The 23,125-nt window shown below is 53.3% G+C and overlaps 1 protein-coding gene across 1 annotated transcript; it reads left to right on the top strand.

Moving 5' to 3' along the window:
* The first annotated feature begins 964 nt into the window (after positions 1-964).
* Positions 965-22,862, top strand: LOC118672363 (myosin-3). The gene is made up of 39 exons (XM_036342006.1): positions 965-1,434; positions 2,984-3,127; positions 3,568-3,724; positions 4,434-4,461; positions 4,840-4,948; positions 5,551-5,643; positions 6,378-6,441; positions 6,519-6,617; positions 7,423-7,526; positions 7,608-7,746; positions 8,183-8,301; positions 8,383-8,532; positions 9,260-9,430; positions 9,524-9,830; positions 9,947-10,017; positions 10,615-10,702; positions 10,783-10,900; positions 12,083-12,206; positions 12,294-12,430; positions 12,524-12,779; positions 12,965-13,207; positions 13,293-13,469; positions 13,592-13,737; positions 13,844-13,934; positions 14,337-14,726; positions 14,814-14,940; positions 15,994-16,112; positions 16,273-16,469; positions 17,071-17,254; positions 17,918-18,083; positions 18,583-18,707; positions 19,647-19,955; positions 20,040-20,243; positions 20,327-20,452; positions 21,334-21,504; positions 21,584-21,688; positions 21,836-21,931; positions 22,041-22,178; positions 22,732-22,862. Exons 1-39 carry the CDS (start codon positions 1,231-1,233, stop codon positions 22,756-22,758), a joined length of 5,823 nt encoding a protein of 1,940 aa, XP_036197899.1. The 5' UTR covers positions 965-1,230; the 3' UTR covers positions 22,759-22,862.
* The last annotated feature ends 263 nt before the right edge of the window (positions 22,863-23,125 follow it).

Genomic DNA, 23,125 nt, shown 5'->3' with positions numbered 1-23,125 from the left:
CCGGCATGGCTTTCGCCTTGGTGTGGCTGAGCACTCCGGGCCGGGCCTTGCCTGGCTTTGCTAAGGAACAGTTAGATGTGAAGGACAGGTCCTCCTCCCGCCTCCCCTCCCCATCACGGGCAGGATCCCTGGACTCTCCATGGACCTCGGCCTGTCCAGTGGGATCACCGCCTCCCTTTGCCTGAGTGGTGCAGGGACCATGGATGAGGTGCCTTCCTGTACCCTCACCTTCCCCACCTATGTGTGTGCCTGTCACATGTACTGTCCTCCCAAGACCAACCACACTGTCCGGGTGTCAGTCAGCCGGTCTTAGAGATTTCTCCCTGCCCCAGGCCTAGAACCACAAGCTTTTAGACAGAGATGCTGTTTTTATTGTTCACTTCTAATGGGAGGCATTGCAGACTGAACAACGGCCCAGAGTGGGCTGGTAAGAGCCAGGTTGGGGGGAGTGGGGGCTTTTACTACCTTAATGGCTTACTTGTGGGTCCTGTCCCATCTGCTCTTCCAGCTTGTCTCTGGGGTAAGTTATTAGTCCTTTCTCCTTATTTACCTAATTTATCAAGAGCTGAATCGAAGCTGGACCGGACGCTGCCAGGTGCCCTGAGCTTTCCTCTTGCGTTCTTTGCAGGTCTGATTTCCCAGGCTGCTGCGGCCTCATTGTCTGTCCTGTGTCTGCGACTCTCGGGTGAGAATTCTGGCCACGTCCCTGGCTGGCGGGAACCTGGGAGCTCAGACCGGACAGGGAGGCTGGGGAGGAGCAGAGGGGCAGCACTTAGGAGACCTCCCGAAGGATGCGAGGTCAGATGCGACTGCTGTTCTCAGCAACTGGAGGAAGCCCCGTCGCTTTCCTTGAGGGAGGAGGTGGCCACCTTCGTTCAAAATGGTCCCAAAGTTCCTCAGCTATTTGCGACTGAGCAGGATCCCTTTGAAGAACGGCCTTTGTTTTTCATGGTGTTTATTCTAAAGCTTCCCTGGGCAACACCTGGGTTTTAAAGGAAGTGAGGTCCCGAGGGGCTGGGCTCACCTCTAGGTCCCTCCGCCAGCCGAGCCTCAGATGGCGAGGAGACGGGGTTACATGTGCTCTGCTGACTTTCCCAGCACTTAGGTCTGTGGGTGGGGCTCCTGGGACCGAGCACAGCCTGTCCGGAGCCATCGTAGGGCAGAGGCGGGCAGGCCTGGGGCCTGCCGGGAGGCAGCGGCTCACGGGTGGCTTGCCTTGCAGCTGGCGCCATGAGCAGCGACACTGAAATGGAAGTGTTCGGCATGGCCGCGCCCTTCCTCCGCAAGTCGGAAAAGGAGAGGATCGAGGCGCAGAACCAGCCCTTTGACGCCAAAACCTACTGCTTTGTGGTCGACTCGAAGGAAGAGTACGCCAAGGGGAAAATTAAGAGTACCCAGGATGGGAAGGTCACGGTGGAAACCGAAGACAACCGGGTAAGCCCCGTCCAGGCCCGCATGGCCCACTGGCTCTCCACCTGCTCCTCCAGGCCTGGTCCATGCATCGCCCCGCCCGGCCCTGCCCTGCCCCGGGTGGCCCTGGTGCCAGTGCGCCTCTCACCGCCTCACTGTGAGCTTCCTTGGAGAAAGCACAGCACATGCCGGTGCAGGTGGGAGCCCTGACGCGGCTGATGAGAGCAGTCAGTGCCCACGCGGCTCTGAGTCAGAGGGCCCGGCTCTGTGCATCTCGAGGGCGTGGGCCTGGGCGTCCAGGAGTAGGCAGGCCCGTTTAGAACACTCTCCTTTGGTAGATTAGGTTTGCCCCTGATTCTTCTAGCAACAACTGTCTCCCCGAGCAAGTAAGGAAAGTGGGTGAAGGGTCCCAGCCGACCACAGCTCAGTGTGAAACCGCAGCCTCCCCTGTCTCATGAGCAGGCAGCCCGCAGGCCTAGGCCGTGTGGGAGCGTTAAAAGGAATGCTGGAAGTCACTAATTTCTGGAATCGAGACCAGAATCTAGAAGAATCTGGAATGTTCCAAGAAAGTTAAAGGTAAAGACAGGAAAAATAAAATCCGAAAGAGAAAAGGGGAAGAACTAGCACCTAGCTGTCCTAGGCGTCCACACCCAAGTCGTGCGTGACTGACGTAGAAAGGCATGGAAAGTGCCCCTCAGGGCTGCAGGTCCGCCCTCCCGCGGGGCCCTCTGTGTTGCTGATAATGGGCTCGCAGAGCAGCAGGGAAGACGGCAGGGAAGACGGGGCCAGCATAAAGGATGACCATCTAAGACAAGCCGACCATCCCCAAAGCGCTGGCTGCACAGGGGCCGAGGGAAGCTCTGCAGGAAAGGCAGGTGTCCACTGCTTTGTCCAGAGAGGACCAGACTACGAATCACGTTCAAAGGTCTCAGAGAGAGGAGGTGGGCAGGGCAGGGGCAGGAGCGGCTCTGTGCCCAGGAAGCCTGCGGGCACGGGCCACCTTCTCCTCCCCGGGAACCGCAGGCACGAGCTCGGGGCTGGAACCAAACTCTGCCCATGGTCCCCTAACCTGGGTGAGAGGTGGAGGCGGGAGGGGGTGAAGCATGGGGCTGGGGGTGGGGGGGTGAAGGGGCCAGCTTAGACCCCGCTCAGGGGCTGGACAGCTGCTCTCAGAGAGCCCTGGGTATGGTGATGCTGGGGGCCAGCCTGCTGCCCCAATGCCACCTCCGTCTTTCTCCTCCGTCCCTGTACACACGCCATTCTGAGTAAACAGGAATGAGCCCCCCACTGCGGAGCAGTGCGGGTCCTGCTGGGGTCCTGAGGGGAGTTCCTCGCTGCTCCCGCTGTCCCTGCACCTGCCCAGAGGCCCCGCCCCAGCCCTGCGTGGCAGAACCAAGGCTCCCGCTGGCAGCACCGTCGCCACCTGCCCCCAGCCGTGTCTCCCGCGCTGCCAGCGGGCGTTTTCCCTGGTGCTCGCTCCGGACCGCGGCTCACCAGCCTCTTCGCGGGAGACATGTCCGCAGGGGCACCCGCGCAGAGACCCGTGGTGAGCACCGCGCCTCTCCCCTTCCAGACCCTGGTGGTCAAGCCGGAGGACGTGTACGCCATGAACCCGCCCAAGTTCGACCGGATCGAGGACATGGCCATGCTGACGCACCTGAACGAGCCGGCCGTGCTGTACAACCTCAAGGACCGCTACACCTCCTGGATGATCTACGTCCGTGCCGGGGCGCCCCGGGGCTGCGGGTTGGGGTGGGGGAGGGGAGGCCTGTGCGGTGATGGGATCTGGAGAGATTCGTGTTTGACTAAGCTGTTGAACAAAAGACGGGAAATGGAACCAGGAAGAGGAAAGGGGGAAGAGAAGCTGGAAGATGAGAAAGCGAGGATGAACGGGACAGGAAGGAGAGGGGCTGAGGAAGGAGGGCGGAGCAGGAGGAGCCAGCAGGGAGCAGGAACCACAGGCTTTGGGTCTCAGCTGTCACTCACCAGCTGTGGGCGGTCCAGCCACGCCCCTGCTTGAGTCTCAGGGGCCTCACCTACAAACAGAAATTACATGTTTCCTCCTTTACTAATTTATTGTAAAAAAAAAGTGAAAAAATAACCAAGGCAAAGGTTTTATATACATACACATGCATATATACTTTAACCCTCCCACAGACCTACTCGGGCCTCTTCTGCGTCACCGTCAACCCCTACAAGTGGCTGCCGGTGTATAACCCGGAGGTGGTGGATGGCTACCGAGGCAAAAAGCGCCAGGAGGCCCCGCCCCACATCTTCTCCATCTCTGACAACGCCTATCAGTTCATGCTGACTGGTAGGTTTCTGGGAGGAAGCCTGGAGTGGTGAGCGGGGCTGGACAGGGCTCCCGGGAGCACCACGTGGCCCTGAGCCTGCCCTATTCGGCCTGTGACCTCCAGCACAAAGGAGAGGGGGGTAAAGATGCTTAAAGAGCAGAAAGGGGCCAGTTCTCCAAGCCCCTGCAAGCCCTGGTGAGAAGTGTGCATTTAATGCAAGTACTGGTTAAACCTATGAAACTAAGATTTCTATGGCCCAAACATTATTGACAATCTCATACGGTTCAACCCAATACAGTCAGAAGCCACTGCCCCGTGACAAGCCACTGGCTGGTTTTAAGCAGGGGCTTAACCCCTCTGAGCCTCATTCTCCAGCTCCCACATTGGACCAAACCAGTGGTCGGCAAACTGCGGCTCACGAGCCACATGCGGCTCTTTGGCCCCTTGACTGTGGCTCTTCCACAAAATACTGACTTCTGCGTATGGGCCACAAAGTTTCAATCGCACTGTACGTGCGCGCCCGCACGTGGTATTTTGTGGAAGAGCCACACTCAAGGAGCCCAAGAGCCACATGTGGCTCTCGAGCCACAGTTTGCCGACCACTGGACTAAACTAACTGCGAGAGGGCAGAGGAATTGTGCATTGAACCGTGACTGCTTGAGAGGTGGGGCAAAGGGGGAAGCTCTTTTTGTATTGCCATCAGCTCCGTTTTATTTTTGCTTTTGGCAGATCGTGAAAACCAGTCCATCCTGATCACGTAAGTGTCCGGGCGCAGGGCAGTGTCAAAGCCGTGGCTGCTGGCCCCGGTGCAGAAGGCAGCGGCGCCACGTGCTCTGTTCTGTCCACTGGAAAGTATTTAGAACAAAGTCCAAGCGAAAGATCGACTTGGGGTGGGCGGGAAGATACGCGGGAGGCCTCAGAGCACTGGATTGCCCATCCCTGGGTCAGCTCAGCCGTGGGCTTCCCTGGGCCTCTGCCTCTCTGTGTGGTACACGTGTGTCTGACGTGGCTCAGAGTATGTCCAGGCCTCCGTGCGGCATCTTGGAGAGACCGTTTACGCTAACAGAACTGGTTTCTCTCTCTCTCTCTCTCTCTCTCTCTCTCTCTCTCTCTCTCTCCCTCTCTCCCCGGACAGCGGAGAATCCGGGGCAGGGAAGACTGTGAACACCAAGAGGGTCATCCAGTACTTTGCAACAATTGCAGCGACTGGGGACCTGGCCAAGAAGAAGGACTCCAAAATGAAGGTGAGGCGAGGAGGCAGGCTTGCTGCGTTTCCGTGGCTACCCTTTGTCTTAACTTCCTGGTGAGGGCACGGGAGGCAACCCCCTTCCCCAGGAAAGGCGAGCAGGGCAGGAGTTAACCCTGAAGGACAGCAGCAACTTAGGTGGCCCGTGCAGGGCTGATGGCACAGGACCAGACCCTGTCACTGTTCTGGAAAGGGCGGCTCTGAGAAAGGTCCGCTGGGAGCATCGTGGGAGCTCCTTCTTTTATGGCAGAATCCATCCCCCCTCTCGAGAGAACTGCAGCGTGTACTCCCTTTCTAAGTGAAAACATTACAACGGTTAGAAGTGAATCAGACAACCTAACGGACTGGAGAGTCAAGGAATGCAGTATTAAAAGAACTTCAGGTCAAGTCCCTCACTATAGCTTCATAGAGCAGCGTGGCAAAGGTGTGCTGAGTGAGGCGTGCTGTTGATTTGCTTCGGCCTCTGATTGGCAAGGGGGAGGGTGGGACTGGCTGTGCCCTGACTGCCAGGCACAGGGACAGGCAGGAGCGACAGGGAGTAGGGGGGGGAGCATTGCTTACCGCCGTTCTGCGGCTCCTTCCTCCCCGACCCGTGCCCAGGGGACTCTGGAAGACCAAATCATCAGCGCGAACCCGCTGCTGGAGGCTTTCGGGAACGCCAAGACCGTGAGGAACGACAACTCCTCCCGCTTTGTGAGTCCGAGTCCAGATACGCTGCGGTTTTCTCTGTGGCTTATGAGACAAGCAAGGTCCCCGTCCTCACAGAGGTTACAGTCGGAGGGAAGAGACAGTGAAAAAACAAAACAAATCAGCAAGATGATTTCCAATAATGATACATTCATATAAAGTTCAGCAAGCAGGGCCTGTGATAGGGTAATGGGGCAGGGTCTCCTTCAGGCAGTGTCGGCAGGGGAGGCCTCCAGGTGTGTGTGTGTGGGGGGGGGGGGCAGGAGGGGGTGTGAACCCTGAGCTCCGCAGGGTGAGGAGGAACAAAGGACAACACAAGACTCCGACATAGGAGGGGGCCTGCTGGTAGGGGAGCAGCTGCAGAGAGCTGGGCAGGGGCGCCCATGAGGTGAGGGGAGAGGCAGAGAGACCTGTCACGTAGGTACCTGTAGACCCTGAGGAGGAGTTTGGGTTTCACACAGGAAGCTCCAGAACGATTCTACAGGCAGGGAAGTGACATGGTTTGATTTGTATCTAGAAAAAGACCAGTCTCTTACCTTGTTGGCTGCACGTGTGGGGTGGTTTGGAGGGAGCGTGGAATAGAGGAATGGGGAGGAAGGCACAGCATCTGGAAAGAGGAGGAGGGAGGAAGAGGAGGACATAAGTAATTTCCAGCCACAGGGAATAAGGCTCCTATCAGGCCCAGGAGGCTGCTGGGACGCTTGGAGCCATGGTAAACGCTGGGCTCCCTGTCCCCACAGGGCAAGTTCATCCGAATCCATTTCGGCACCACGGGAAAGCTGGCCTCTGCAGATATTGAAACTTGTAAGTAGATGTTCGGGACCGGATGTCTCAGGGAGGTGGGGGGCAGCTTGGAAAACAGTGCTGTGTTGGGTTCACAGATCTGCTGGAGAAATCAAGGGTGACTTTCCAGCTGAAGGCTGAGAGAAGCTACCACATCTTCTACCAGATTCTTTCCAACAAGAAGCCAGAGCTCATAGGTGAGCAAGTCCCCAGCGGGGCTGGTCTTTCAGGCACTTCGGCTCTGACATCACTGGTCCAGGTAGAGCCGCACCTATATACAGGGGACTCCGCAGACAGCAAAGTTTGTTCAAAATGAGATGTAGGTATATTGACAGTGACGTGCCAATTTGAAAAAAAATAAAACAAAACAAATCTGATGGGCAGCAACAGATGAAACCACTACTGAACTCAGCGCTGGTTTATAAAAGCCTTTTGAGCAGCTAAACATTTAATTGACATGTAGCGCCCCCTTGTGTTCGAGCACAGAAACCCATCTTTCACCAAATGCTGTGAGGCCAGTGCAAAAATCAATGAGCAATCCAGCCTGTGGAGCGTCCCTGCCCTTTGTCCTGCACCTAAAGGGGCCTGTGCACACGCTCTTCCTCGCCCTTTGGCTGTCTTTGCTCAGCCTTCTGGTTCCAGCCTGGGAACAGGCCGCAGCTTTTCAACCTGTGCTCCCCTCCCCCAGACTCCGCCAACTTCCGTTTTACCTGCTCTGAACCTTCTTCACTAAGCGCCATTTGCATGCAGAGCAAGACTTTAAATACTGCACTCTGCCTGGGTTCTTCCTCTACACGGCACGGGCCGGCTGCACTGTCTTCCCCGCACACTTTATATCCAGGCAGAGCCTGAGCACCGAGAGGCTGTTTAGAGATCTCTAACTCTAACTCTAAATCCAATTTGGGCTCCAGCAGTAAGTTTCAAACCTGAACGTAGGAGCTCAAACCCACTGGTGGACGTTCTCTTCGAATCTATGCGACCTCCTCTAACTACTCATTTCAGAGCTGCTGCTGATTACGACCAACCCTTACGATTACCCGTTCATCAGCCAGGGCGAGATCCTGGTGGCCAGCATTGACGATGCGGAGGAGCTGCTGGCCACGGATGTAAGTAGAACAGAGAGAGGTGCGGATGCTCGTCCTGGCCCCTGGGGTCAGCCGGCTGACGTGCCCTTCTTTCCATGCCAGAGTGCCATTGACATCCTGGGCTTCACTGCAGAGGAGAAGTCCGGGATCTACAAGCTCACGGGTGCCGTGATGCACTATGGGAACATGAAGTTCAAGCAGAAGCAGCGGGAGGAGCAGGCAGAGCCCGACGGCACCGAAGGTACAAAGTCACCGAGACAGGGTGTGAGCCAAGCATGTCAAACTCCAGCTGGCGGGCCGCATGCCGCGAGTGTGACATGCTTGGTGTAAGCCAAGGTCGGTGGGTTCGACTGAGGCTGTTTGAACCTCTCCAGGGCTCAGATGCCTGTAGGCATTGGTAGCACCCGTGTTTGCCGAACGGCTAGAATGGCCCAGTTTCAGCTGCAATGAGCAGTGATCGGAGCTTTCTGGAACCCCTCTGCCTTTCAGACAATCTGCCATGTTCTCGGGGGGACTTAGCTTCCAGTGGCCGCATGTATGCCGTTTAGAGATACAAAAAGTAAAACCCCCCGAGACAAACGGAGCCACCTCTGCAGCATCTCGATGACTTTCAAAGCGTCTCTTCTTCGTTGCCAACTTCAGGGCTTCCCTTTGAACCGTCTTTCTTCTCTTGGCAGTGGCTGACAAGACAGCCTACCTGATGGGCCTGAACTCCTCAGACCTCCTGAAAGCCCTGTGCTTCCCCCGGGTGAAAGTCGGGAATGAGTACGTGACCAAAGGTCAAACGGTGGACCAGGTAGGCGGCCCTTCGGGGCGGGGAAGGGATGCGGGTCCACGGCGGCCGCTGCCGGCAGGCTCATCCTGGTCTTGCCCACAGGTCCACCATGCTGTGAACGCCCTTTCCAAGTCAGTTTACGAAAAGCTGTTTCTGTGGATGGTCACTCGCATCAACCAGCAGCTGGACACGAAGCTGCCAAGACAGCACTTCATTGGGGTTTTGGACATCGCTGGCTTCGAGATCTTTGAGGTTTGTGTTGCTCGTGCTCATGCTTTCAATGTGGCCCGTGTGAGGGGACTGGGTCTCATGATTCCGTAGGGGCGATGTTGAGGGGGCCGCCATGTCACAGCATCACATCTTGTAGGAAAACTGACGGAGGGTGAATCAAGTAGAAGAGAATGTGAGGAGGGTTTGTATGATTTTAAGAGGGGGTTGTATTACTTTAAGAGAGGGGAATATTTGTGTCAAGTACAATTTTAAAGGCATAGCCCAATGAATAAAAAAAATCTCACATGCAATTACTGACTTAGGGAGAGCCAAGCAAATAATTTGATAATAAGCCAATCATGCAATATTTTACATAAATATCCTCCCAGCATAGAGCCATTCATCAAGTGTATATTGGTGTCTACCAGATAGAAGACATGCAGGTAATTAAAGATGAGCTTGCAATCTGTAGAGGAAGATGAGAAGTGTATCAGGTGCACTGGAGAGTAACTCCAAAATAAGACTCTGTGGTGGGTGCACAGGCGAGGCCCCGGCCCTGGGAGCTCAGGAGAGGGAGACACACCTGCTAGACGGAGGTGCAGAGGAGACTCCAAAGAGGAGGCACGGCCTGAGCTCGGCCCTGGAGACTGTGACCATCTCTGAAAGCGAAATGAGCTGGCTGGGGCCGAACAACGAGGCGGGAGGTGGATGGGTCTTTGCCTTAGAAAGAGGTCTAACTTTTCACACGAACATTGCATTTCGGTGTTAGTACAACAGCCTGGAGCAGCTGTGCATCAACTTCACCAACGAGAAACTGCAACAGTTTTTCAACCACCACATGTTCGTGCTGGAGCAGGAGGAGTACAAGAAGGAAGGCATCGAGTGGACGTTCATCGACTTCGGGATGGACCTGGCTGCCTGCATCGAGCTCATCGAGAAGGTATCCTGTCTGTCCACTCCGGCCTCTCCTCGCACCCTCCGCTGTTCACCACCGCAGCTCTTGTTTACCCACATGCATTTCGCCCTAATCTAGCCCATGGGCATCTTCTCCATCCTGGAGGAGGAGTGCATGTTCCCCAAGGCCACAGACACCTCCTTCAAGAACAAGCTGCATGACCAGCACCTGGGCAAGTCCAGCAATTTCCAGAAGCCCAAGGTCGTCAAAGGCAAGGCCGAGGCCCACTTCTCGCTGGTGCACTACGCGGGCACCGTGGACTACAGCGTCTCGGGCTGGCTGGAGAAGAACAAGGACCCCCTGAACGAGACCGTGGTCGGGCTGTACCAGAAGTCCTCCAACAGGCTCCTGGCTCACCTCTATGCCACCTTTGCTACCACGGACGGTAACCGACTCCCCAGAGCGCCCTGTAGTCATGCCTCCTCCTTCCAGTTCAGCCCACAGGACCCCCAAATCCCTAGTGGCCTGCTAACAAGCGCGCGCCAATGTAATTTCTTCCAGTTGACAGCGGAAAGAAGAAAGTTGCCAAGAAGAAGGGCTCTTCCTTCCAAACTGTCTCTGCCCTTTTCAGGGTAAGGAAAACACGCGTTGATTTGCTTGTAGCTGGTTTGAGTCATTGCAAAATGAACAATGCAGAGATTCTAAACCCGTTTATTCAAGAACAGCAGTGTGGTCTTAATCTGGTCGCTGTCACTTGGTGAGGTGCTGGTGTGATGATGTGTAAGGGAGGTCTGACAGGGGTAGGACTGGAACTTAGGGATCATTTGGATGTGTAACTAGCTGGGCTGGCTGGCCTGGGAGTGGGTCCTCCACATAAACTTTCTCACTTGCCCGAAGGACACGGGCAGGAGCACCTCATTCACCCAGGGGGCTGCGTACATCTCTTGCATTGATTTCAGAGGGCATTTTCTACTTCGTTAGTCTCTGGTCCGCTGTGAAACAAAAGACTATTATTATATAAGGTTGTGGGTTTTGTTTGTATGTGTGTGTGTGTGTGTGTTTTGCCCACTCCTCTAGCCATAGAACTATTAAAAGCAAGAGTTAAATAGCTCCATCATTCTTTAGAATCCATGATAAGTTTAAAATATGCATCATACTTTTCATTACAATATTTCTCTGTGTTTGTAAAAGCCTACAGTAAGCTGTCAAATTTAATCTTTCTCTTTCAGGAAAACCTGAACAAGCTAATGTCCAATTTAAGAACTACGCACCCTCACTTTGTGCGTTGTATAATTCCCAACGAAACCAAAACCCCAGGTGAGACAGCGGCGGCTCTCTGGGCACAGCTGGTCTCTGGAAATGCTGTGCGGAGCTGACGTCCTTGCTTCCTTCCTCAGGGGCCATGGAGCACAGCCTGGTCCTGCACCAGCTGCGCTGTAACGGGGTTCTGGAGGGCATCCGCATCTGCCGGAAGGGCTTCCCCAACCGCATTCTCTACGGGGATTTTAAACAAAGGTGTGTCATAAATATTCTGCATGATTCTTGATTGCCGGGAGCCGGTCCATCCTTGCTGTTTCAAGGGACCTAGCATATATGGCATACTGTTCTTAATATGTTTGCTCACCTTCTTGGCACTATGTGTTTTAACCAAGGTCTCTGAGAAAGGTTGTTTCCCCAGGTAGGAATTTTTCCTTGAAGTCAGGGAGGGGATGCCTCTCCTAGAAAGGTTGTTTCCCCAGGTAGGAATTTTTCCCTGAAGTCAGGGAGGGGATGAAACTCCTTAACTAAGTGCCAGGCAGGTAGTTAATCACTACAAACAATCATGCTTAAGCTACATAATCTTTACTCCCTGGAATGGAGATAAGAAACGCCCTAACCTTTGTAATAGAAATTGACAGGATTAAAATCAACTGGGATAAATACGGATGTAACAAGACAATAAACAGCAGAACCTCTCTGGAGATCCAGACCAGAACTTGGCTGGAGATCCTGGCTAGGCTGCTGATCAACTGAACACTGTCTCCGTGTCCTTCCTTCTTCGCCGACTCCGTCTACACCTTTGGGGACCCCTGGACCTGCTGGGGTTGGACCCCGGCACTTGATAAGATGTGCACATACTGGAAATTGAGAGAGAGAAATACTGATGGAAAAAAACACACTTCAACAGAACCGTTAGGAACCTGCCTTGTAAAATGAATAACCTTCCACGTGGCCACAGTACATCCTTCCTCCACGTTTTCTCAGGAGCTTATCTGATGAGCACATGGCAGAAAGGACCTGGACTGGGGATCGGGAGGCCTGGCCTCTAGGCCAGTGATGGCGAACCTATGACACGCGTGTCAGAGGTGACATGCGAACTCATTTTTTGGTTGATTTTTCTTTGCTAAATGGCATTTAAATATAGAAAATAAATATCAAAAATATAAGTCTTTGTTTTACTATGGTTGCAAATATCAAACAATTTCTATATGTGACACGGCACCCGAGTTAAGTTAGGGTTTTTCAAAATGCTGACACGCTGAGCTCAAAAGGTTCGCCATCACTGCTCTAGGCCGTGACCCAGCATGTGATTACGGCAGCTTTCTTTCTCTTTCTGGACCTTGGCTTTCTTCACAGGAAGAGAGACTGAACTGGATGGTTTCCAAGGTTAATGATTTTGCTAATAGTCTCTGATTGCTTCTGTGTCTACAATGGCAGATACCGCGTGCTGAATGCCAGTGCAATCCCAGAGGGACAGTTCATCGACAGCAAGAAAGCTTGTGAGAAGCTGCTGGCCTCCATCGACATTGACCACACTCAGTACAAATTCGGACACACCAAGGTCAGCCTCCGTCCTGACAGCTGCTGGCCTTGAGTCCCTTGTCGACTTCCGCAGACATGGACCCACGCCGTCCTTCTCCCCTCTAAGGTGTTCTTCAAAGCCGGCTTGCTGGGAACCCTGGAAGAAATGCGCGATGACCGCTTGGCCAAACTGATCACTCGGACACAGGCTGTGTGCAGAGGGTTTCTCATGCGTGTGGAATTCCAGAAGATGGTGCAGAGAAGGTGAGTGGGGTCTGTATTCAGACATGAGGTCTTCTGAGGATGTTTTTTTGGGGGGGGTGTCTCTCTGAGAAATAACCAATATTTTGGTTTTAGGGAGTCCATCTTCTGCATCCAGTACAATGTCCGCGCCTTCATGAACGTCAAGCACTGGCCCTGGATGAAGCTCTTCTTCAAGATCAAGCCCCTCCTCAAGAGTGCGGAGACCGAGAAGGAGATGGCCACCATGAAGGAGGAGTTCCAGAAGACCAAGGAGGAACTGGCCAGGTCGGAGGCGAAGAGGAAGGAGCTGGAGGAGAAGCTGGTGACTCTCGTCCAAGAGAAGAATGACCTGCTGCTCCAAGTACAGGCTGTATGTGTTCAGAAATTTTTCTGTTTTCACTTTTCTCCTAGAATCGATTATTTAAGAAAACTAGAATTTTGGTGGAAGTTTTGCTTTTCGGTTCAGATGCTTCATAAAGAGCTTCAAATATAACAAAATACTGGAATGTCACACGCCTTATCTCATTAAAGCACATCATGATTCTTTCCTTAAAGGAAAGTGAAAACTTGCTGGATGCCGAGGAAAGGTGTGATCAACTGATCAAAGCCAAATTCCAGCTGGAGGCTAAAATCAAGGAGGTGACCGAGAGAGCCGAGGATGAGGAAGAGATCAATGCTGAGCTGACGGCCAAGAAGAGGAAACTGGAGGACGAATGTTCAGAACTGAAGAAAGACATCGATGACCTTGAGCTGACACTGGCCAAGGTTGAAAAGGAGAAGCATGCCACAGAGAACAAGGTACTCTGTGGGTCTTTCCCGTATGATGTTGTCATTGCAAACCATGCTGTATCTCTTCTTACAGTTGCTTGTGGTTTCTTCTTAGGTTAAAAACCTGACTGAGGAGCTGGCTGGGTTGGATGAAACCATCGCAAAGTTAACCAGGGAGAAGAAGGCCCTCCAGGAGGCCCACCAGCAGACCCTGGATGACCTCCAAGCTGAAGAAGACAAAGTCAATTCTTTGAGTAAAACCAAGAGCAAACTGGAACAGCAAGTCGATGATGTAAGTAAACGCTGCTAGTTGGCAGGCCTAGAACTTCAGGGTTGAAAGAGCTGCCCTCCCCCCTCCCCAACCCTCTGGCGTAAAAGCATTTGTTCTCAAAAAGGAAATGATGCCTTTTGCAGCTGGAAAACTCCCTAGAGCAAGAAAAGAAGCTCCGGGTAGACCTGGAACGGAACAAAAGGAAGCTGGAGGGAGACTTGAAGCTTGCCCACGAGTCCATATCGGATCTGGAGAATGACAAGCAACAGCTGGATGAAAGGCTCAAGAAGTATGCACTCAAACCACTGGTTTCAATTTTGCAACTTACTGAGTGATTTACATTCTGCAAGTTAACTGGTATTTTGTCTTCACACATTCTCCATTTCCCTCCACAGGAAGGATTTTGAGTATAGTCAACTGCAGAGCAAAGTGGAAGATGAGCAGACCCTGGGCCTCCAGTTTCAGAAGAAAATCAAAGAGCTCCAGGTAGGAAGTGTTTGGGATTTCTCTTTGACACGCGGGCCACTCACAGTGCACTGGGTGCTCTGTGCTATGAGCGATTTTGAGCCAGTGGTCATGCCATGGGCCTGCCTGCCTCAACGGTTTCCTTTCTGCTAGGTGCCAGAGCGTGTGAATAATGTTTTATATAATCTTAAGTAAAATCCATAATTGAAGTATTTGAGTCAACAGTTCATTGGATGGGCAATATCCTGGGTTGATCACTGCGGGGTAAGGGCCATGTTGGTGCCGGAAAAGGTCACATTAAAGAAAATCAGGAATCTTCCTATCTCTCTGGGAGCGGTTCCAGAATTGGTTTGCTAATGGGGATGGAAACTAGCCTGCTCTTGGCATGCCGAGTGAGTGGCTCGGGGGCTGACTGGCTCACAGGCTCGCATCGAGGAGCTGGAAGAAGAGATTGAGGCAGAGAGGGCTACTCGTGCAAAGGCAGAGAAACAGCGCAGCGACTACGCCCGGGAGCTGGAGGAGCTGAGCGAGCGGCTGGAGGAGGCGGGAGGCGTCACCTCCACCCAGATCGAGCTGAACAAGAAGCGGGAGGCCGAGTTCCTGAAGCTGCGCAGGGACCTGGAGGAGGCCACGCTGCAGCACGAAGCCACGGCGGCCACCCTGAGGAAGAAGCACGCGGACAGTGTGGCCGAGCTCGCCGAGCAGATAGACAACCTGCAGAGGGTCAAGCAGAAGCTGGAGAAGGAGAAGAGCGAGTTCAAATTGGAGATTGACGACCTCGCCAGCAACGTGGAGAGTGTGTCAAAATCCAAGGTACCTGGGCACAGTGCTTTGGCTGCAAGAGACCTCTTGGGTCATTCAGATCTCAAGACTGACTTCTCCTCTTTCTCAATCCTTTAGGCAAATCTGGAAAAAATATGCCGAACGCTGGAGGATCAGCTAAGTGAGGCCAGGGGCAAGAACGAGGAGGCTCAGAGGAGCATGAGCGAGCTGACGGCACAGAAGTCTCGTCTTCAGACAGAGGCTGGTGAGCCATGGGAGACGGGGAGGGGCACCCCCTCAGGGAGCCCTAACGGGGCAGCTGGGCAAAACAAGAGTCGACTTTGTTTGGGGGAGAATTTCTACAAAAGCACTTTTTCAGGAAAGAAACTATTAGAATAACCCAGAAAGAGAGCTGCTCAAAATATTCTGAAGGAGGAGAACACAGTGCGAGTTCAGTAAAAACAAGAGGGAGAGGTAGGCCAGAAAGAGAAGGGACTCAAGCTGTCATGTGGTTGAGACTCTTTCAGAAGGAACAGAACCTGAGCTGAAAGCGGCTGAGAGGCAGAACTTGGGCTAGAAACCGAGCCCCAGGGCCTTCCTACTTCCTGCTGCACGTGTTTTCAGATTGTCTGCGATCAAGACAATAAGGAAAGGAACACAGCCACTTTGCACGGGCTCTGGGTGTGCACTGAGTATTAGGGGACATTATGGGGGCTTTCCCTGGGAATGGGGCTTCCCCAGCCCTGGCCCTGTGCCCATCATCACAGGTGGGCCAATCCCTCACCAGCAGCCACAACAAGGCAGTGAAGACAGGAAGCTTAGCTGCCATTCCAAAATAACCTTCGGGTTCTAGAGTCCTAAAGCCTCTCACCCCCTCCTTTCTTCTCTTACCTCCCTATACATGCAAACCTGAACTTAGCATATTCATCCAGGGGACTACCTTCCAATCGTTAGAGATAGCGAGTCCTTGGAAAAGCACTATTTCCCTTAATGACAAATCGACAAACAGCTGGAAACACCAGCCACTGGGAGGTCTGGAGGGAGTGTTTCCGTGTTCCTGGTCATGTCTAAATTTACACTCGTCCCCATGAGTTATGTTGACAGAGTCACTTCACATTTCTAGTCATTTACAACAATACTTACCAGGTCGGGCTTTCATTTTCCTTCTCACGGACTCACTCCTTCACCCCCAAGAAAGGACCACACCTTACCATTTACTCTCCCCCCAGATCTTCTTACAGCGCCTTACACACTATAGGAACTTGCTAAGTGAATGAATTAATGGGTGCACTCATGAAACCTTTCTTTCTGGACACAGGGGAGCTGAGTCGCCAACTGGAAGAAAAGGAAAGTATAGTATCCCAGCTCTCTAGGAGCAAGCAAGCTTTCACCCAGCAAACAGAGGAGCTCAAGAGGCAGCTGGAGGAAGAGAACAAGGTACTATTTGAGCGAGCGCTTCTCTGAGCTAATTTTCAAGTACCACCGGGCAACTTTGTTCAGTAGGTGCCGAGAGGAGGAACAGACTTGGATTGTGACATGCACACGGCATTAAAATATCAATCCCCCAGGGGCTCCTCTCTTTCTTAACCATTTTTAGGCCAAGAACGCCCTGGCCCACGCCCTGCAGTCCTCCCGCCACGACTGTGACCTGCTGCGGGAACAGTATGAGGAGGAGCAGGAAGCCAAGGCCGAGCTGCAGAGGGCGCTGTCCAAGGCCAACAGCGAGGTTGCCCAGTGGAGGACCAAATACGAGACGGACGCCATCCAGCGCACAGAGGAGCTGGAGGAGGCCAAGTGCGCAACTCTATTTACCTTTAGAACTTGAACCCTTAAATGAGGGGTTCTCAACCTGTGGGCCGCGACCCCTTTGGGGGTCGAACGACCCTTTTACAGGGGTCGCCTAAGACCATCGGAAAACACATATATAATTACATATTGTTTTGTGATTAATCACTATGCTTTCTTTATGTTCAATTTGTAACAATGAAATTGGGGGTCACCACAACATGAGGAACTGTATTAAAGGGTCACGGCATTAGGAAGGTTGAGAACCACTGCCTTAAATGATCATGTGATAGAGGGCACTGACTTTAGAACTGCTAGGGAATGAACTTGTTTTGTGACTAGATGTCCCCCCATCTCACGCCTTTGCGTGCGGTGCTGTGCCATTGGAGGGACCGGCCTTTGCGCATTTCCTAAGACAGGCCACTTGGATCTTGGCTAGAGGCAAGGCAGGCTGTGGGTCACTGATTTCCAGCAGCCAGGAGGCTCTCCTGAGCTTAGGAGAGCAAATGCACGTTTGAATCACAAGGTTAGTGATTCCAACATGATGAACAGTGATGTCCAAGAGGCTGGAAACTGAAATGGCATCTGCTTCTCTTTCCCATCCTCCAAGGAAAAAGCTCGCTCAGCGCCTTCAAGATTCCGAGGAACAGGTTGAGGCAGTGAATGCGAAGTGTGCTTCCTTGGAGAAGACCAAGCAGAGGCTGCAAGGGGAGGTCGAGGATCTGATGGTGGACGTGGAAAGAGCCAACTCCATGGCCGCAGCTCTGGACAAGAAGCAGAGGAACTTTGACAAGGTGCGGGGTCAGCCCTGTGCAGGGTCAGCCCTGTGCTGCCGAACACTATGACGCGGGAAATACCTGTGGTTGTGTGAGGAGGAGACTGGGTCCCCTCCTGCCCTGCTGCACAGGGCCCTGTGAGGTTGGGCCAGTCCCCGAACTTCACTGAGCTCTGGTTTCCTCCTCTGTAAAATGAAATGGGAGTGGGATGGGGCTGGAGTTCCTTTCAGACATTGGCAGTGGAGACAAACCCGTTTCTACAAACATCCGCCCCCCACCCCCACCCCCCGCTGGCCTATCTGGGTAGCTGACGTGCAGGAACAGAACCTGGGCACTAGGAGAAGCTGTCTGGGAGCCCCCTGGTGAGATGGCAGAAAGGTTGCGTTGAACCAAAGTTTTAATGAAATCTTTAAAAGTGCAGGCCCATTTCCATGTTAGGAAAAGGGTAATCATGATCAGCTAATTCCTTCTCAGAGGATCCATTTGCTTTTTGGAGACAATCGTTACTGATCAGTTATGGATCTTGAATAAATCCACAGAACAAAAATCTTAGCTAGTCCACCAATGAAGAGCAAGGAGCTGGGCAAGAGACACCCCAACTCTGAGCTTTCCCTCAGGGTGGCACGTAGTTAGAAGCTGGGGGCGGAGCTAGTCAGCGGGCCACCTCCTTGCCTGTCCCAGGTGCTGGCTGAATGGAAAACGAAGTCCCAGGAGAGCCAGGCGGAGCTGGAGGCGGCCCTGAAGGAATCCCGCACCCTGAGCACCGAACTCTTCAAACTGAAAAACGCCTACGAAGAAGCCTTAGATCAGCTTGAAACTGTGAAACGAGAAAACAAGAACTTGGAGCGTAAGCAGTTTAAACCTCCTGAAACCTCCCTCTCCCAGCTGCCGAGTGTGTGCGGGAGAGGGTGACGCCGGCTCCCATTTCTGTGCCGCAGGCTGGAAGAGTGTTCATGGGAGGGGCTATTTTGGGGTCTTTCTCTCTAGAACAGTGGTTCTCAACCTTCCTAATGCCGCGACCCTTTAATACAGTTCCTCATGTTGTGGTGACCCCCAATTTCATTGTTACAAATTGAACATAATGAAAGCATAGTGATTAATCACAAAAACAGTATTTAATTATATATGTGTTTTCCGATGGTCTTAGGCGACCCCTGTGAAAGGGTTGTTTGACCCCCAAAGGGGTCGCGACCCACAGGTTGAGAACCGCTGCTCTAGAGCATCTTATCTGTAGGAAACAGCGTCCTTAGAATTGAAATAAACTAGTGAAAAGGATTTAGTTGATGCCACCTGCCCGGGAACCTGTGCAGAGGGGTTCAAATGCATCACAACTCACTTCTTTGCAGAGGAGATAGCGGACCTCACAGAACAAATTGCTGAGAATGGCAAAACCATCCATGAACTGGAGAAATCGAGAAAGCAGATCGAGCTGGAGAAGGCAGACATCCAGCTGGCTCTGGAGGAAGCGGAGGTGAGCGGACGCTGGGGTGGCGCAGGCGCCATGAGGCCATGGTGGGTGCCACCCTGGCAGGCTAGCTGGTCCCACCGTCTTCATTGTTGCCTCTGTAGAACCCATAGTCTGAAATCTGCACCCGTCCTATCAAACAGCATAACTGTGAGGTTGAATGGGATAATACTGTGAATTGTTTTAAATGTATTGGGAAATCATTACACTTAAAATAGGTCTAAAAATGAGATTTTACAAAATCTTAGATGAGTTTAAAATATGCACAAGGTTTCCCGGCTGTGGTGGCCCAGTGGATTGAGCATTGTCCCATGGACCAAGGGGTCCCAGGTTCGAATCCAGGTCAGGACACATGCCTGGGTTGTAGGCTCGATCCCCAGTGGGGGGCGTGCAGGAGGCAGCCAATCAATTAGTCTCTCTCATCATTGGTGTTTCTGTCTCTCTCTTCCTTTCCCTTCCTCTCTGAAATCAATAAAAATATATTTAAAAAAATATGCACAAGGTATTTTATGCTCCTAAGAAATATGATCATTGCCCTAGCCAGTTTGGCTCAATGGATAGAGCATCGCCCTGGGGACTGAAAGGCCCCAGGTTTGATTCAGGTCAAGGGCATATGCCGGGTTGTGGGCTTGATCCCCAGTAGGGGGTGTGCAGGAGGCAGCCAATCAGTGATTCTCTATCATCATTGATGTTTCTCTCCCTTCCTCTCTGAAATCAATAAAAATATATTAAAAAAGGAAATATGATCATTTAATGTTATTTCCTGATGATATAACCTAAACAAATAGTAAGGAAACACTTCATTTCTGCACTGAAGATAAATGAGGGATTTTGAACTGCAGAGTTAGGGTTATGAACATTCCATTGAAGCTTTATCACGCAGAAGGGCAGTGTGGCAGGCGTGGCACCGTCCCCGGCACTCTTCCCGTGTTTTGTTCTTTAAAGGCTGCCCTTGAGCACGAAGAGGCCAAGATCCTCCGAGTCCAGCTGGAATTGACCCAGGTGAAATCGGAAATTGACAGAAAGATCGCCGAGAAAGATGAAGAGATTGAGCAGCTGAAGAGAAACTCCCAGAGAACGGTGGAGACGATGCAGAGCGCGCTGGACGCCGAAGTGCGCAGCAGGAACGAGGCCATCCGGATCAAGAAGAAGATGGAGGGGGACCTGAACGAAATTGAGATCCAGCTGAGCCACGCCAACCGCCAGGCTGCCGAGACCCTCAAGCACCTCCGGGGTGTCCAGGGACAGCTGAAGGTTCGAGAGCCCTCCGGGTGGGAAACCTCTCCTGCCTCAAACACTCAGAGGCCCTAACGCTGACCTTCCCTTTTCTCTGGCCAGGACACCCAGCTACACCTGGATGACGCCCTCCGGGGCCAGGAGGACCTGAAGGAGCAGCTGGCGATCGTGGAGCGCAGAGCCAACCTGCTGCAGGCCGAGGTGGAGGAGCTGCGGGCGTCGCTGGAGCAGACGGAGAGGGCCAGGAAGCTGGCCGAACAAGAGCTCCTGGACTCCAACGAGAGAGTGCAGCTGCTGCACGCCCAGGTGCGCGCAGGGAGGCGGGGAGGCAGGGGGCGTCTCAGCACCCCCCCTCAGAAGCCTGGGTAACCCCGCTCCTCTCACCCCAGAACACCAGCCTCATCCACACCAAGAAGAAGCTGGAGACAGACCTCATGCAGCTCCAGAGCGAGGTTGAAGATGCCAGCAGGGACGCAAGGAATGCGGAAGAGAAAGCAAAGAAGGCCATCACAGATGTGAGCTTCCCCCTGCGCCCGTGTGGCAGCCCTGACCGTGTCATCAAAGCCCCTGCCCTCTCCCAACCCCGAGACAGTTCCCCTGAGACAGGTGGGGCTCCCTCAGGGCACATGTGGGGTGCATTCTGCTTTGAAATCACTGCCCACCTCCCTCAAACTCAGCTGTCCTCTCCTGCACATTTAAAAGGTGGATATGAGAAATACGGAGCACAGAAAAAAATAAAAAGACCGGGAAGGATTACATTCTGTCTCTTATGCCCAAGGGGACTATGCTCTTCTCTTCCTCCACATATGACTTATTCCACATATAAAAGTGAGACCGACAGCTGTCAATATCCACCACATTTCACTTCATATGCAGCTGGCGTGGCTCCCAGCAGCACCTAAGCTTTCTGGGCTCAGATGTTTTAAACTCTGAGGTCACAGCGCCCACAGCGCCACCTGCTGCCTGAGGAGGACATTACCTTGCAACTATTTTGCTCTCCTGCGGGTTCAGGCACACTGGGATTCCCTAGGGGCCTTCCCTTAAGCTCCCTACCCCCATACCTGTGATGCCAGGGAGCAAAGCAACCTTCTCTACGTTTCAGATCCCTTTGAGAAAATATATTGGTGATCACGAGATAACAAAAGAATTTCCTTGGGTGGGCAAAGTTCCCAGGAGGCCAGTGTAAGAAACGAAGAAAGCATTTCCCAGCCAGTCCCCGAGGTTCCTCTCTGTGCCTGGTGTAGCCCATTTCATATTCCCTATGAAGGGCGGGCTCATCACCTTACCCACGGCCCTTTCCGTTAGCGTGGCTCTGGTCCTCTGACCACCCAGGTTCGGGCAGCTCCTCGGCGCCTGACCCCTGCCTGCATCTTAGTGGCTGTGATTGGCTTTGCAGGCGGCCATGATGGCCGAGGAGCTGAAGAAGGAGCAGGACACCAGCGCCCACCTGGAGCGGATGAAGAAGAACCTGGAGCAGACGGTGAAGGACCTGCAGCACCGTCTGGATGAGGCTGAGCAGCTGGCCCTGAAGGGCGGGAAGAAGCAGATCCAGAAGCTGGAGACGCGGGTACTCACCACGCAAACAGCTTCCCAGCTCCGCCCGTTGGTGCTCCAGCCCCAGACTAACCCCCCAACCGTGTCCCCAGATCCGAGAGCTGGAGCTGGAGCTTGAAGGGGAGCAGAAGAAGAACACCGAGTCCGTGAAGGGCCTGCGGAAATATGAGCGGCGGGTCAAGGAGCTAACTTACCAGGTGAGTGGGAAGGACACCGGGGCCTTTCTGCTCCGTAAAGTGCAAACGACACCTCGGTTCTGTCTTGGAGATACAGGAGGACACGCTTCAGCCCCAGGAACCTGGCCGGACCTCACGCCGCTCTCCATCCCCTGTTCCCGTTTCTAGAGTGAAGAGGACAGGAAGAATGTGCTGCGACTGCAGGATCTGGTGGACAAGCTGCAAGTGAAAGTCAAGACCTACAAGAGGCAGGCAGAGGAGGCTGTAAGTCAGCAGCGTGCGGGGCTCAGAACAGCAGGGAGCGCAAGCGGGGGGGGGGGGGGGGGGGCGGTGGTGCACGCTGACCTTACCTGCCGGGGCGCTTTGGTTTCAGGATGAACAAGCCAACGCGCATCTCACCAAATTCCGAAAAGCTCAGCATGAGCTCGAGGAGGCTGAAGAACGGGCCGATATTGCAGAGTCTCAAGTCAATAAGCTTCGCGCTAAGACCCGAGACTTCACCCCCGGCAGGGTAGGTGGCTCCCCCTGCCGCGAGACGGAGGGCAGCAGATGCGTGCGGGACTCGCAGCCCCTGGTGACCTGGGAAGGACCCGCTGTGATGTAGATATTTTTGAACTGGGAGGGGCCTTAGGGAGCCCTCAGCGTTAGAGCTGTGGACCCTGGGTTCAGGAAGGGAAGGGGATGGCCTAAGGTCGCAGAGCTGAGAACAGCCCCGCTAGAACCCAGGTCTGAGTCGCACTGAAAGACACGCCATTCTGGAAAGGAAGGAGAGGTTTCCACTGAGACCTTTCAGTGCCCTCTGCTGGCACCGTCCTCAGTCGCGTTCCATGTGGATACCTGTAGGAGGAAGCCCGGTGTGTGGGGCTAGTTCTCCCAGGGCCAGTTTCTCATCTCTGGGTGAGTTCCTCCATGTGTGCCATTGTGCATTCTCCTGAGATGCAACAAACACCCCACGTCCCACTGAAATATACAAGCAAGCAACTGCCTGCCGCTGGCCAGGAGAGGGCGCAGGAGGCAACGTGTGGGCCACATGCCCTAACTCAGGCTGCCGGCTGTCTTTGCAGATGGTGGTCCATGAGAGTGAGGAGTGAGCGACCCTCTTCTGGAACAGGGCAGAAGATATGCAAAATGTGTATTTTCATGGTACCTGGCCATTTTACTTAATTTCCATGGGACTGCTTTTCACCTGCAATAAACTTTGTTTTCAGTCAGGGGCTCTTTCATTGTTTTCTCTTAGTGGTGGGGAAGTGGTTCATTGTTTGGTGATTTTAGTGCTTAATGTTGAAATCTCAGTAAGCAGATGGCTCGATCAACTGGTGCGTGTTTGTGGAGACAGGCAGAGATTGCTCTTGTTCAAATTTGAGATTAGCTCAAAAAGAAAAAGTGCTACTAGGGTAACCCCAGCTTTGGCAGTGGGAGAAGAGGAGGACGAGTTTGTCAAGAGGCATCTCTCAATAT

This window comes from Myotis myotis, unplaced genomic scaffold, assembly GCF_014108235.1.
Source record: "Myotis myotis isolate mMyoMyo1 unplaced genomic scaffold, mMyoMyo1.p scaffold_m19_p_17, whole genome shotgun sequence".
In the NCBI taxonomy this organism is placed as follows: domain Eukaryota; kingdom Metazoa; phylum Chordata; class Mammalia; order Chiroptera; family Vespertilionidae; genus Myotis; species Myotis myotis.
Note: the sequence above shows the minus strand (reverse complement) of the source record. Positions and strands in the feature narration are given on the sequence as shown.

What these genes read in the sequence shown, in the direction of transcription:
- LOC118672363 (XM_036342006.1), top strand. Translation starts at nt 1,231, where the DNA reads ATGAGCAGCGACACTGAAATGGAAGTGTTCGGCATGGCCGCGCCCTTC. An exon ending in AGGAGCTGCTGGCCACGGAT is followed by an intron (nt 7,527 to 7,607) that starts GTAAGTAGAACA and finishes TTTCCATGCCAG; the next exon opens with AGTGCCATTGACATCCTGGG. An exon ending in AGAGGCAGGCAGAGGAGGCT is followed by an intron (nt 21,932 to 22,040) that starts GTAAGTCAGCAG and finishes CTTTGGTTTCAG; the next exon opens with GATGAACAAGCCAACGCGCA.